The sequence below is a fragment of the Petaurus breviceps genome, unplaced genomic scaffold, assembly GCF_028583685.1.
Source record: "Petaurus breviceps papuanus isolate PSGF00001 unplaced genomic scaffold, PetGlider_PUasm1.0 98, whole genome shotgun sequence".
Taxonomy (NCBI): Eukaryota; Metazoa; Chordata; class Mammalia; order Diprotodontia; family Petauridae; genus Petaurus; species Petaurus breviceps.
The window spans coordinates 34,791,301-34,807,214 of NW_027187460.1; the positions used below are offsets into that span (position 1 = coordinate 34,791,301).

General features: G+C 37.6%; 1 protein-coding gene across 3 annotated transcripts in view; it reads right to left on the reverse strand.

Moving 5' to 3' along the window:
- Positions 1-15,914, reverse strand: part of COL14A1 (collagen type XIV alpha 1 chain) — a 253,970-nt gene that overhangs the window by 59,218 nt on the left and 178,838 nt on the right. For all 3 annotated transcript variants that reach the window (XM_069081354.1, XM_069081352.1, XM_069081353.1), the window contains exons 37-40: positions 10,968-11,021; positions 9,672-9,767; positions 7,723-7,776; positions 7,290-7,343 (exon numbers count right to left, since the gene is read on the reverse strand). In XM_069081354.1, the coding sequence (XP_068937455.1) occupies positions 7,290-7,343; positions 7,723-7,776; positions 9,672-9,767; positions 10,968-11,021 (258 nt within the window). The remainder of the gene's footprint in view (positions 1-7,289; positions 7,344-7,722; positions 7,777-9,671; positions 9,768-10,967; positions 11,022-15,914) is intronic.

Consider the following 15,914-nt stretch of genomic DNA (forward strand, 5'->3'; position numbering starts at 1 on the left):
GAGAGAGAGAGAGAGAGAGAGAGAGAGAGAGAGAGAGAGAGACTCCTTCAACATTAATTGTAGCCCCTTTTTTTGTAGGAGCAAAAAAGTAGAAACAAAGTAGATGCCCTTCTATCGTAGAATGGCTAAGCAAATTGCAGTACATGAATAAAAAGGAATGTATATAATGTATGCTATAAGAAACATCAAATGTGATGAATGCAGAGAATCATGGTAAGACGTAACATGAACTGATGCAAAAATAAAGTAAGCAGCCCCACACCCACCCACAAATACTAACCACAACCACATAAATATATGGAACAATCACAAAACAATTACAGAGGACAAGCATGGACCCAAAGGAGAGCTATGAGAAGAAATCCCCTCTCTCACCTGCTTTGCAGAGAGAGTGTAACATTGGATATGATATTTTTGATGTTAGGTTTTGCTGAATTGTTTCCTTTTCTTCCTCTTTTTAATTTTTTAAATTCTTTGTTAAAAGGGATCGTTGTCAGAGTGGGGAGGAAGAGTCACCTGGGGAATTATTCAATGTCAAAATAAAAGATATCAATAAAAATGTATTAAGAAAAAAAGCCCTCTTTCTCTCTGCAGAATACTCGGTGTCCCTGTGATGACTCCTGGCTGCCTGAGACCTTTACTACCCCCACTCATCAATAATCACTGCTCACGTTTATAGGGAGTTTTAGGGTTTGCAAAGTACTTTACTTATGTTTTCTCATTTGATTTTTTTTTTTAAGCAATCGGGGTTAAGTAACTGGCTCAATGTTACATGGCCAGTTATTTCTGGGTGTGGTGCTTAGTATCTGAGCCCGGATTTGATACAGGTCATCCTGACACTGGAGCTGGTGCTTTTACTCTCTGAGCCACCTGGCTGCCCCTCTCATTTGATTTTCACAACAACTCTACAAAGTAAGTACATTATCCCCAAATTATATATGAGGAAACTGAGGCAGAAAAAAATAAATGACTTGCTGAGGGTCACACAGCTAGCAAGTGTCTGAGGTTAGATTTGAACTCAGAACGATCTTGACTCCAAGTCCAAATGTCTACTTAGATGATTCTCTGATCTATTTGTTCAACCCCAACATCTCTAGTAACCTTCAGTTGCCTAGCTGACATTTCAAATAGTATGTCCTATAGACACCTTAATTTGTTGTTGTTTAGTCAGTTAATTATGACCCCAAGTCTTCATGACTCCATGAAGTTATCTTGACAAATATATTGAAGTAGTTTGCCATTTCCTCCTCCAGCTCATTTTATAGAAAAGGAAACTGAGACAAATAGAGTTAAGTGATTTGTCCAGGGTCACATAACTAATAAGTATCTGAGATAGGATTTAAATTCAGGTCCTCCTGATTTCAGGCCTAGCATTCTATCCACTGCACCACCTAGCTGGCCTTAAGACATCTTAAATTCAAGTAGGAAACTGAATTCATTATCTTTCCCCTCCATACTCTCCTCTTTCAAATTTCCCTAAGCAACTGGTGGTAAAGTGCTGGGCCTTGAATCAGGAAAACCTGAGTTCAAGTATTGCATCAGACACTTACCAGATGTGTGACCCTAAGCAAGTCATTTAATTTCTATCTGCCTCAGTTTCCTCAACTATAAAATGGATAAGGTAAAGGCACTTACATCCCAAGTTTGTTGTGAAGATCAAATGAGAGAATATTTGTAAAGCCCTTAAGTACCATAGTACCTTAATTATTAAATAAATAAAAATTAATTAATTAATTAATACTTATTCTCTTCCACTTCACCTCCATTACTGCTAAGGGTACCACCATCCTCCCAGTTCATCACCTAGGTATCATCTTTGACTCCTCACACACCCCCTATACCCAATCAGTTAATAAGTCTGGTAGATTCCACCTTTAGAATCTATCTATTTAGAATCTATAACCTCTTCTCTCCTCTGACACTATCACTACCACCCTGGTGCAGGCCCTCATCATAATGCTTTAAGACTATTGCAATAGGGGCAGCTAGGTGGCACAGTGAATAGAGCACCAGCCCTGAAGTCAGGAGGACCTGAGTTCAAATCTGGCCTCAGACACTTAACACTTATTCGCTGTGTGACCTTGGGCAAGTCGCTTAACCCCAACTGCCCTCCAAAAAGAAAAAAAAAAGACTATTGCAATAGCCTGCTGGTTGGTCTCTCAGCCTGGACTCTCTCCCAACCTCCGTTCAGCTGTCAAATGCATTTTCTTCAAGCAGAGATCTGACCATATTACTTCCCTATCCAGTAAACTCAAGTGGCTCCCCATTACTTCTAGGATTAAACATAAAATCCTCTGTTTGCCTTTACCTTTCCAATCTTCTTCTACCTGAATCCCCTCCATATAATTTGCAATCAAGTGATACTGGCCTCCTCTCTGTTCCCTGCCTTGGGGACTCCTGTGGCCACCTCCCATGCGGTTTCATTGGCCGTCTCTCCACGCCTGGTATTTTCTCCCTCATCTCTGCCTCCTGGCTGCCCTGGAATCCTTCAGGTCTCAGCTAAGGTCCCGCTTCTGCAAGAGCCTTTCCTGATCCTCCTTTAATGTTATCTCCTTCCCTCTGAGATTATCTCTAATCCATCCTGTTGCTGTCTCCTTCGCAAAGAGTCGTTTCCCTGTTGTCTCTTCCATTAAACTGTGAGCTCCTTGAGAACAGGGACTGGTTTTTGTTTGCTCATTTTGTTTTTCCTTTCTTTGTATCTACAACCTTTAGCATAGTGCATGGAACGCAGTAGGCACTTAATAAATGCTTGTGGCTGACTAGACATTGTGCCTCCTATTTGCCACATCAAAACTCATCTCTCCTCTATTCCTTCCCTCCTGGATTTCCTAAATGGCTAAAAAATACGATAAATTAAAATGTGTTCAGATGTTAAGAGCTAGTACCAGCCTACCCCTTCTCCTCCCCCAATCCCATATAACATTTACATTTTAGTAGGTATCATTAGTTGTTAAAAAAGGAATGAGTAATGAAGAACCACTGGAAGAAATTACACCACTTTGGTGGCCACCTACTCATACTCCAAATAAGACTGACTTGATACTCCCTTTATCTATTCCCTAGACAGGCATATGTCTTTATTATTCTGCATCAGGACCATAATTAACACAACACAAATGTGTTCTGACATAGGCGGGGAGAGGGCTTTCCTCCCCAATGGGCACTTGCCCCCTTAAAAATCAATCCTCCTGGGTGGCTAGGTGGTGCAGTGAGTAGAGCACCAGCCCTGGAATCAGGAGGACCTGGGTTCGGATCCTACCTCAGACACTTGACCTGCTTACTAGCTGTGTGACCTTGGGCAAGTCACTTAACCCCAATTGCCCTACCCTCCCCCCCTCCAAAAAGCAAAAAAAAAAAAAAATTAACCCTCCTCCCCATGACTATATCTGTTCCTGTACCTTGACTTATTTTTTTTTCTTTTTGGAGGGGGGAGGGCAGGGCAGTTGGGGTTAAGTGACTTGTCCAAGGTCACACAGCTAGTAAGTGTTAAGTGTCTGAGGTCAGATTTGAACTCAGGTCCTCCTGACTCCAGGGCCAGTGCTCTATTCACTGTGCCACCTAGCCGCCCCTGTACTTTGACTTATAATCCTCTTCTGACCTGAGCTGCCTGTGGCCTCCAGCAGATACCCCCAAGTATTTGGTGTTCCTCCTCTCACCCACCTTCTCCAGCCCCCACCTTCGTGAAATGAAGGCTAGAAGACATTTCTTTGGGGGTTACTTCACCAGCAAGCAAATCTTCCTCTGTGCCACCCCCACCCTCTTTGCCCCTCCAACTTGCCCCTCATAAGTGAAACAAGACCTACTTCTGCATGTCAGAAAGAACACATTCACTATCAGTTTACAGCAAATACATGGGGAGTCCCATAATTTTTTTAAAGGAGAGGCAAAATACATTAAAATTTTTCTCAGTCTTTTTGTTACCTCATTTACATTAGCCTGAGCTCCTGATTTCTTTTCATCCTACTTTGGCATCTGTAGCCTCATACTGTATACTTGAAGCAGTTATTTTTTTAAATGTCCACAAATGGCTCTATTCAAAGTACTTGGAAGAAAGACTCTGTATACAGCAAAATATTTATAGCAGTACTTTTTGTGATAGCAAAGGATGGAGCCAAAGTAGATGCCTCTCCATTAGGGCTAAACAAATTGTGGTAGATGAATGGAATGGAATATTTCTATATGGTAATGATGAATACAAGGAAGCGTGGAAAGATCTATATGAAATTCAGAGTGAAGGCAGCAAAGCCAAGAAAACAACATGCACAATAACTAGAACTGCGTAAATGGAAGAACAATCAATCACACACTAAAAAAAAAAAAAGTGAATGTTATGACATTAGAAAGAACAAGCAGGGCCCCAGTGAAGAGAGATGAGAGGATACCTCCAGCCCACCCCTTTGTGGAGGTGGGAGGATCCACAGATATTACACATTGCACATCTTTTTAGGCTTCTTCAATGTATCAATCAGTTGTGCTGATCCTTTTTTCTTTTCTAAAAAATAGTGGGGGCGGCTAGGTGGCACAGTGAATAGAGCACAGGTTGTGTTGTCAGGAGGACCTGAGTTCAAAGCCAGCCTCAGACACTTAACATACACACACACTCAAAAATAGCTGTGTGACCTTGGGCAAGTCACTTAACCCCAATCTTCCCCAAAAGCAAAAAAAAATACTATTTGTTATATGGGATGGTTCTCTGGGAGGGGTGGAGGAGGAATACTTGGGATAACTATGATGAACTAAGAATTAGAAGACATCAGTAAAAACATGCTATATGAAAAAAAAAAGTACCTAGAAAGCATAATTATTTCTCTCAATTTCCTATGCTCCTCTTACCTTTATCAATATTGATTGAAGGCCCTTCTTTCAAGAATCTTATCCAAAGAATTCATTACTTAGATAAAATAAATCATAAATTGTACCACTGGAAGGGATTTTAAGGAGCTCAATTAGCACCATTCCCTCATTTATAGAGGAGGAATCTTGCATCCAAAAGTACTAAATGACTCACCCAAAGTCATATAGAAGAGATGTGACCCCCAACCCAATTTCTCCCAACAGATTCTTGAAGGAAGAATCTATATCCCCTGTAATCTCTACCAGAACAACAAATCTGAGTGTCACAGAATTTTTCAAGATGGGAATTGGGATCGCCTTGAAAGTTTTATTTCTTAGTTGACTAGTATGGGGGGGAGGAGAGGAATCTCAGTGATATTATTTCTTATCCATCTGTTTACTTTTATTACAGCTCCAAAAGTTTCATTCCTATAGATAAAAACATATTTTGCCACTCTCCTGGGTTTCCCAACGTTGTGAAAATTCCCTGTTGATGTAATAGTTTTCCAAGAAAAAGAATGTCAAATTTTGACATAAAATGATCTAGCAACAAATCCCACAAGTCAGATTGGGGGATTCTTCTTCAGCATCAGTCTCTATGGTTGACAAATAAATTAAATGAAGGAAACTTTTAGATTGTAGTTTTCAGCACCTCCAGGCTCATGGAAGAATCTAGGCATATAACTACTCAGGAGCCTGGCCTATGGCCTTTGCCAAAACATATAAATTCATTTAGATACTCATACCACATGTACAAGAAAATTCCATAAATCTCACCTTTACAGCACTCCTCCTTTGGAAATATTCACTTGGGTTTATGTACAGACTGGATTAATTCAGTTTGGGGAACAGGGACCACACTGAGATTTAAGACATGTTAAATGATTTTTAAAAATCTAACTAATTTCATAGGTTCACAATAAAGTCTATTTTCCATCCCAATAAATTCCCACTCCTTGACAGGAGCATTAATCCTGATTTAAAGGGAATATTTGTTTGAGAGAAGAAGTAGTGTCTTGAAGTTAGTTCCTGTGTAAATGTCCAAAGCTGCAGCAAATATACCAGGAAATATCAAATATATGTCTTTTAAATGAACTGAAAGTGACTGTCACTTATTATAGAAGAATCTAATAAAATAACTAGGCCACTGACCATCTGGAGCCAATGACAATTTACAGTGGGCCAGCAACAAAGAACACCAAATCCCTTGCTCAGCCTTCTCTCTGCCTACATTTACTGCTCTAGTTATTAATAAATTTAAAGAATGTATTGATGGACAGATTTCCTGTTGTCTTGTCCAGACATCTTATTTATGCTCTGGACAGGATTTATATAGCAACACTTTCATTTATCCAAGGATGATACTTTTTTCTGTCATTTTAAAAAATTTACATATAAGATAAATATAATTTAACATTTATTTAATTTCATGTTTAATTAAGTTATTTTCAAAGAGAATTTCAAAATATTCCATAAAAAGATTTACCAATAAGTTTCACAAGTTAGCAGCAATCTATAATTGATATTAATTAAACTATATATCAAATATATACTTAAGATATATATTTAATAAAGAAGCGACAAATTGTTTTGTTGGTTTGGACTTTTTTTTCCTCTGCATTTAAAAAATTTTTTCAGTAATGTTTTTAATCTTTGCCACTAATTATTGATTCAACCCTTCCCCTGTTGAAACCCTCCTTTGTAATAAAAAAGCATGGTCAAGCAATACAAGTCAACACTTTGACCATGTCTGAAGATGTACATTTTAAACCTCTAGCCAAGAGATAAGATTTCTTGTCACGTAGTCACTTAGCCATCTGGAATACAGTGGTGAACAGAGAAATACACATCTCCCTCAAAAAGAAATAGAAAAAAAAAAGAAAACTTTGCCTGGCAAATTGCTGTCACAAAGCCCATGCACATCACAGGATAACTGTGATGGAGTTGAAGACTTTCATGCAAATTGACTTTCATCCAAACAGCTATGCCTAAAATAATGCAAAGGGTTAGAGGCAGCAGGACACATAAGAAGTAGTAAGAAGAAAGGTGGATCAAAGTCTGGGGTTATTTAGTGAAACCCTGTTTATCCCTAATTCTAAATGGTTCCTGATGGCATCACTGCATTGTAGCACAGTACCATAATCAATGCTCAGAATGATGAATTATGATTAAGTTGTGCAATGTAGAGTCATTTTAAGAAAATTGGGAATGGTGCAATATACTTTTAAAAGAATTTAAAAAGGTTAAGTTTTGAAACTCTCTTAAACATATTTATATGGTGTTTTACTGTTTTATGGACACTGATGGGGGGAGAAGAGAGGACGGAGGAACCTGAGCAAAAGGAAGATGTGTGTGGAAAAGAGATTTTCCTGCCTCAAGTAGAGTCTGTGGAGAATAAAGCAGTAGTATTGAAGAAAAACACCAACACTGTTACAAACTATTGAATGTTTTCTTACCCTCTGGCCTTGTGAACCATCACGTCCTGGCGACCCAGTATTCCCTGGAATACCCTAAAAAGATCAGGGACCGAAAAAGGTCAAATGAACAGTGTACCCATCGTACTCCTAAACTGCTCCATGGAAATACTTCAGAACCTCAGAGGAGATGTGTTGATGTGAAGGTAGAGGTCTCTAGAACTTGGAATAGGGCACAGAACTGTGATTCATAGAAGAGAAATGTCTCCCTATCCTCCCCACCCCGCACTTAGCTCATGGTGAGGAGATTCAATGTGACTCCTGGGGAGAAAGAATTAAAGGTAAATGAATTTGGGCTAAGGCAGTACTGTACTGAAAATAGAAATGACTTTCCAAGCTCATAACCCTCTTCAAAAGCCTATTGCATTTTCTCCATAAGTCTTTCATGCTGACAGCAAGAAATTAAAGAGAATACCTGTGGGCCTGGAAAACCGAGATCTCCCTTTTCTCCTTTTTCACCTGGTGCTCCCTGAAGATTCAAAAACCACATGGAGTTAAACATACTCGTCAATTCACATACTGTTTTTTCCCACCAACCATTCTTCCTTAGTCAACATTAGGTCATATTCATACCAATATGCACATACCGTAATAAATATACACATACTATATTAAATATTAAAATAAATGACCTCATACCAACATAAACACAGAACTTAAAGGTTGATAGGTAGGAAGAGTTTGAGGGCATGGAGCAACAGATGGTCATTATGGCTGAAAGATGAAAGGATACCAAATATTTGGGGAAAAAAATCATAGACATTAATACAACCCAAAAAAAGGGACCATGTAAGCATGGAAATATAGATGTAATAACAAGGTCTTAGCTATTCTAAGTCCCTACATTTCCAGAAGGGGATCTAAACAACTGAAGTATTGACGATCTTTTGGATCTAATCCTTTCATTAATATATATAATTTTTGTTTTTCCTGCGAGCTTTCCTACGGCAGCACAGTACAGTGCTGTCTATAGAACTGGGCTGGAGTTGGAAGACGGGTTTAAATGTGTCTTTGGACACTAACTGAATATATCACCAGGGGTAGCACATTTAACCTCTCTGTGACTCAGTTTCCTTGTCTACAACATAGAGATAATATCTAACTTAAAGAATTGTTGTGAAGAAAATATAAGAATATAAAGTAAAGAAAACTGTGCACCTAAACTGGCATGTATTATCTGTATACAGAAGAGTAGCTTCTAAAGTATGCTCCTTGGGAGGAATATTCTAAGAAGGAATATTCTAAAATTTGTAGCCAGAGCAACAGTGCCATAAGCATACAAAAAAAAATCACTCAGATGTGGCTACAAAACAAATCTTTAAAAAACTATTGTTTTGGTTATACATATAGAGCCTATAACAGACTGCTTGTTGTCTTGGGGAGAGAGGGGAAAAAATTTAGAACTCAAAATCTTATAGAAGTGAATGTTGAAAACTAAAAAATAAATAAAATTTAAAAGAAACAATTGCTTCAAAATCAACAAATAGCAACAATTTTTTATAAAAATAATCATCATTCAAATAAGGAATCATAATTTTGATTTATATTAGGCAGGGCTTCTTAACCTGGGACACATGAATAAACAGAACTCGAATGAAACAGAACATGAATAAATAGAATTTTAATAAGTATATTTCAATATAATTGGCTTCCTTTTTAATTCTGTCATTTTATCTTATGCATTCAAAACATTATTCTGAGCAAATGTCCATCAGCACTACCAGATGACCAAAGGGGTCCATGACACAAAAGAAAGGTTAAGAACCTCTGCTAAGGCAAGAAACAGAAATTAGTAAGTAGAATCTAATGTGTTTCAATGTGACATGAATCATTTCTAAGAAACACAGCCAGATTCTCAAGAATGTGTAGCTCTTCGCTTAAATTGATTGGGAACAATAACCACTGGGTGGGTATTATCATTCAAGTGAAATTCACTTGGATACCAATGGAAATTGACAAGAACCATAAGTCCATGGAGAACATGTACTTTGTCTTTCACCATCAAAACTGCTAATTAAGAAGAACTTATGTCTATGTAGCATTTTATGTTTTTCACCTTTGTAGTCATTATGTACTTGGTTTAATAGACAGAACGTATTAGACAGATTGTATTTGGTTACCCTTACACTTAAAAAACTTCTTGTGAAAATTTTGTCTGTGTGTATATATTGCTGTATTTTATCCTATTATGCTAGAGAAATGACTGCAGGATGAGGACTATGACCTTTCATAAATTACTGTCAAATATACTTCGATGCAAATTGAAGGACTTGAAGTTTTCTTAGTAAGACATGGATTTCACCACTAATTATTTGCTAGAAAGTAATCTGATATCTCCGTAATATTTATTCATATACAGCTCACCGGCATGCCTTGAATGGAAAGTCCACTTGGTCCTTGTGGGCCAGGGGGGCCCTGGGGTCCTGGGGAACCTGTTTCACCACGAGGACCATCTGGTCCCTGGAGGGGAGCAGAAAGAAGTCATTTAGGCAGTAAATTCAACCCTTTGATATAAATTTTTTTTACAGCACTTAATATTTCAGAATTTCAATTAAAATCAATGAGAAAATGATAGGGTAATAATTCCTTGCTCTTTCTATATAATTCCTCCATTCGCTCATTCTACAAACATTTGTTATGTTTTATCTATTATGTGCAGGGTACTGGGAAAGATAAATAAATAAATTTAATTAATTAATTAAGCTGCTGCCCATATAGAGTTTACAGTTTTGGAGAGCAACAAGACATAAGCGTAAATGGCTAGAATGTTATCGGATCACACATTTAGAGATGGAAGGGATCTGAGAGGTCATTTAATCTGCCCACTTCATTTTACAAATGAGGCAACAGGTCCAGAGATGTCAAATGGTTTGCCTAGGTCACATAGCAAAGAAGTAGGATTTGAACCCAGATCTTCTGAATCCAAACTTGGTATTTTTTTCATTCAACTCTACAAGAATTCACTACTCTCTATAAGGAACAGAGTTATTTGATTATTGTATTAAAGAGGCATAAAAATAAAGTACCACCTGAAAGGTAAGGGGGAAGTTCATTAATGTAAGGAGAAATCATGGAGAAGAGGCAAAAGATAATGAATGCATTTGGAGTCCAAAGATTCAAGACTCAATCTTAATTCTGACATCTACTCTCTTTGTGACTTTTTTTTTTGCTTTTTTGGAGGGGTAAGGCAGGGCATTTGGGGTTAAGTGACTTGGCCAAGGTCACACAACTCATAAGTGTTAAGTGTCTGAGCCTGGATTTAAACTCAGGTCCTCCTGACTCCAGAGCTGGTGTTCTGTTCACTGTACCACCAAGCTTCCCCTTCTCTCCCCTTTCCCCCCCACTCCAGCAAAGTTCCATTCTTGTGGCAGTTGTGGCAAAGTCTGCTTGCTAGGAACATGAGAGAAAGCATTCATCAAATAAGGATAGTGTGGCCTTGGGAAGCTTCATTCTTGACTTGGGAAGCTTTCTTCTGATTCAAGTTATGAGTGGGTATTTGTAGTATGGAAGAATGAGGTTCCATGAATAAGAGACTGATTTTAAGGTCAAATTTTACCATACCAAGGGAGCTTTGGGTTTGGTAGAATAAATGGCAAAAAACCAAAACAAAACAAAGCACAAAAACCTCTCCCATAGTAAAAGCAAATAAACTGAAGTTACCTTTGGACCTTGGTCACCTCTCTGGCCCTTTGGTCCTCGGAGTCCTGGACCACCCTGGAAAACATATGTAAAATATCAGCTCAAAGGCCAACCTCAAAAAGTATGTTTCAATCTTATTTCTTAATAATATGGAGTATCTCATTCCCATTTTGCATAAATGCCAGTATACTGCAATCATGTTATAGCTTCATCACCATCCAAAGATGAATATCTTCACAGATCAGTTCTCTCCCTCCCTTTAGATGACTTCACATTTTGAGAAACTTTCCCTGCCAAAACTTTCTCAGGCTTTGCGGAATGACTTGGATATATTTGACAATTATATAATATCCCCATTGCAAATAGATAGATGAATATTTTCCCTTTAATTTCTGATCTGAAATGCTACACAAAACATAACCTGATTATGATTTGAAATTATCCAACTAAACTTTACAAAGAACGTGTGTGCACATATGCACACACACACATACACACCAAAAAAGTCTGAAATTCGAGTTCTTTAACTTCTAAAATGAGGTTGGATTAAACAATCCCCTTGGGCTCCTTTTTAAAATTTTTGTTGTTGTTGAGGTGTTATCTTGGAGGGTAGAGGCTGGATAGGGTAAAGCTTCAGAAGAATAAAGAACAAAATTTTGGACCTGACCATAGGATGTCATTATTCATGATAATTGTCAATAACAAAATCAATATTATTAACAATAATAATAGCCAGCATTTATGTACTGCTTTAAGGTTTGCAAAGTACTTTATAAATATCATTCCATTTGATCCTCAGAGCTCTGGAAGATAGGTGTTATTATTAGCTCCATTTTACAGAAGAAAAAAGTGAAGCAAACGTGGGTTAAATGACTTGCCATAGGTCACACAGTTAGTAAATATCTGAGACAGGATTTGAACTCTGGTCTTCTTGGTTCTAGGCACAGTGTTCTATCCATTGTGCCAGTTAAATCTATCCAGAATTAAGCCTCCAGAATATTGTCTTTCTATTTTATAATTTTATCCATTTTGAATATCTTGGAAAATATTTAAAATTTGAGTATCATTTTTGTGTTGTTTCATAAGTATACATTTTTTTTTAGCTTTTTTTCATCTCTCCTTTCAGGAATATACAAAAATATGTATAATTGTTTTTAAGGACATACAATTGCCAATGAAGGGATAAAATTAATAAAAATGAATTTCTTGGTGATTTTGTTTTGCTTTTTTTTGGAGGGGGGAAGGTAGGGAAATTGGGGTTAAATGACTTGCCCAAGGTCACATGGCTAGTTTTGTGTTAAGTGTCTGAGGCTGGATTTGAACTTAGGTCCTCCTGACTCCACGGTGGGTGTTCTACTCACTGCCGCCCCCTCTTGGTGATTTTAAAGACATATCTCCAATTAAGCTGAATGTATGATTTACTAGATATATTGCCTTGGGTGCTTTAGGCTTATAATGTTAAAATAAAAAAGATACAAGATCTTCCTTCATGTTGTTTACTAGCTAAGTGAATGTCAGATTTGCTTATTGATGTTAATATTTTTTTTTTCCTAGACTCATTTAGGATTTGGTAATAAATCCTTATTTCAATGAAGATTTGGAGCATGCCTCTTTAACTGACTTTAGCAATATCTGAAGTTGCTAACTGACACCACATCACATCTGTCTGGAATGGAGTGAGGGAGTGGTGGGAAGAAGAAAAATAACTCACCCCTCCCTCACTTAGGTCCAGACAGTGCACTAGTTCTCAGGAAAGAACAGTCCCCAATGAGTCATGATGACTAAACTGAGACAGCAGTTTTCTGCTTATTAATGGTACAAGATTTCTTTGGTCCGAAAGTAACTTGTTCCTGTAGAAAAGCAAGGGGACAGCACCCTTCCTTCATTGGTGAGTTCCTCACAGGACCTCCATTTGGGGGAATGGTCCAGGCTGGCCCACCTTCATTCCTCTCCCAGTTCTAATTCTGACTTTCCAGATTTCTCAATTACCATGTCTCTATGGATATCTTTTCCTACTTCTCTTTTTTTCAGCTCCCTTTTGTGTGTCCTCTCCATATAGGAGAATGAAAGCTTCTTGAGGGCAGGTGCTGTTTGTTTCTTTTTGCTTGTATTTGTATCCCCAGCACTTGGCATAGTGCCTGGCTAATAGTAAGTACTATTAGGTAATAATTTACTAGATAATTACTATAGGTAATAAATATGTGTTGCCCCCCTTTCAAGAATAATTGTTTCTTAAATGTTTAGAATTATTAAGGATCCTATTATTAAATGAGACATTTTGATAGGTCTATATGTTTGTATTAAACTAGGAATTTCTTCTGATGATCCACATGCTTCATGGTTGCCATTTAATATCTTACTCCCTGGGGAAAAAAAATTGTGTCCATATAAGTAATAATCAGTTTTCCAGGTACTATACTGGTCAGTGCAAAACTCCTAGGGAGGCTCTCACAAGAGTTGGGGTGTGGCAACATCAATAGGTCTTTACACTTATTTGTCAGTCATACAGATCTCATAGAGGGCAAGACATTCATTCCTTCAAACATCCAAGATACTTTTTTCCCCGATTAAACTTGGGTTGCTTCTCTTGACATATTAATGCATAATTGTATTGTCTGAATATGTCTAAGGAATGATGTTTCAAGACAGGGAGTGTGTTTTTTACTTTTATTATATCCCCCACTGCAAATCACAGTGTTGGTGCACATGATTAACCCTAAATAAATTCTATTCATTGAATGATGATAATAACATTTAATGTAACAGTAAAGTAAGGAAAAGGTCAATCTAAGCAAGACTACAAGTCTTTTTACATGCATGCCATAATACAGATTTTACTTTATCATTCTTTTCCAGTAACCATATATGCTACCAACCAAGAATTGTTTCATAAGTGGAAATGGGTATTTTTTCCAAAATTGTTCTGCAACAATTATTTGTTCTGGGTAGGATTGCTTTGGAAGAGAAGATGACTTATGGTAGGATATGACAGCTATCTTCAAATATTTGAAGGGCTATCATATGAAAGAGGGATTAATTTTTTTCTACTTGGCCCCAAAAAGCAGATCAAGGAACAATAAGTAGAAGTTGCAGAGAAGAAGGCTTCTTGTAAGAAAAAAACTTCCTTGCCATCAGAGCTATTCTGACTGGCTACTTTGGGAGATAGTGGATTCCCCTTCCCTGTAGGCACCTAAGCAAAGGCTCGATGACAATATGCCAGGAATATTTTAAAAAGTTATTCCCATTTAGGTATGAGTTGCATTAGACAATTCTAAGGTCTTTTCCAAGTCTGGCACGGTAGAATTCCGTGATCCTATTTCTCAAGCTTTCCAAATGAAATTTGTCATTCCTTTTCTTCCTTAGGACTTCATCTCCCTTCTCCTTACCTCTCTCTCCCCTACTTTGATTTATTTTACCTTCTGCTATTTCTATTAACTTCTAAGGCCAGTGCATATAAAATGGTTAATTCTCAAAATCTTCTGTTACAAGTTATTTGTATGATTCTCTTGAGTTCTAGCAAAGAAATAGGCTAGAGAAATCAAATAAATTCAGAAATATTTCATGCAAGCCTCAGGAAAATTAGGTTTATTCCCAAAGCCTGACCAGAAAATCTTTACCAACTGTCTAACAACCCATGAGGGATAATAACTTACCCACTGCTTCTACCCACTTCAGCTCTTAGTTATGCCCTCTGGAACAAGGCAGAACAAGTTGAATTCATCTTGCACATGACCACCTTAGGGCATAGCTCCTCTGTGCAGGAAATTGCATGGAATTCAAGGCTAGCTCCATACATGTGGAAGGATGATTTTGGCTATGAGCAGAAAATCTTAAAATAATCTGAAGAATGGAATGACTTTGTTGTTTCTCTAGCATACCGCAGGGTGATTTAGAGTAAGGCTGAGAATGAATTTTTATTTTCAATAGAAAAGGATAGGTAAATGTGTGCCATTAAATATTGAGAAAATTGGATTGCCTGCTTAATGTTGAAGAGATACTCCTTCATGCCAGATAAAAAAGGAATTACCAGGATCCATTCCAAATAACTCCAGAAGGTTCTTCATTTGTGAAAAAAAAAAACAGATTTACTGAACCATAAAAAGTAGGAAAATTTATATGATTGGAGCCAACCTGGAATGAACTTTCATCCTGCAAGCCAACTGTCAGTCTGGGTTATCTACTGTGGAAATGTCTAACATGCCAGTCCTGCTTAGTATAAAGTCAAACATTAAATGACAAGTCTTGGAAAAAAGTCATCCTGTAAGATTTTGGTTTCCACTACTTATTCAAACTACTGACCCTGTTTTCTTGTCCTATCAGCCTCAACAGACTCTCAATTCTCCAACCATAAACTATTGATATCTTGTCCATCTCAAAGAAACACACATTTGCTTTGACAATTGGGCATAAGGTGAAAAATAGCTTCATGGGAAGTAGTTACAAAAAAGTCTTTGAAGAAGGATGTGAACTCCCCGGTTCTAATTAATCTAAATTTGGTCGTAGTTTCTCTCATTTCCTTTCTTTGTAACAATAAGTAAAGAGAAATAAAACAGGGAAGGTCATGCTCACCAAAGGTATTTACAACTATAAAGGAAAATGTATTGTAGATGGTGTAAATGGAATAAGGATTCCCTGAACAGCTAGGTGGCATAACGAATGGAGTGCTGGATCTGGCACTGGAAGACCTGATTCAAATACTGTTTCAGACACGTATTAGAGTTATATCTCTGGGCAAGTCACTCAGCCTCTCTATGCCTTACATTCCCTATATGTAAAATAAGGAGGTTGGACCCAATAGCCTATGAGGTCCCTTCCAACTCTATAATATGATACCAAAGAAGTTGAAGTTCTCCATATGCTCCTGATTACAAATCATGTTGTTTGATGATCTGGTGATTGCCTTAATCTTCAGGGCATTACAGGGTTTCCCCAATGAGATCCATGATTACTCAAAAGAGATAAGCCTAA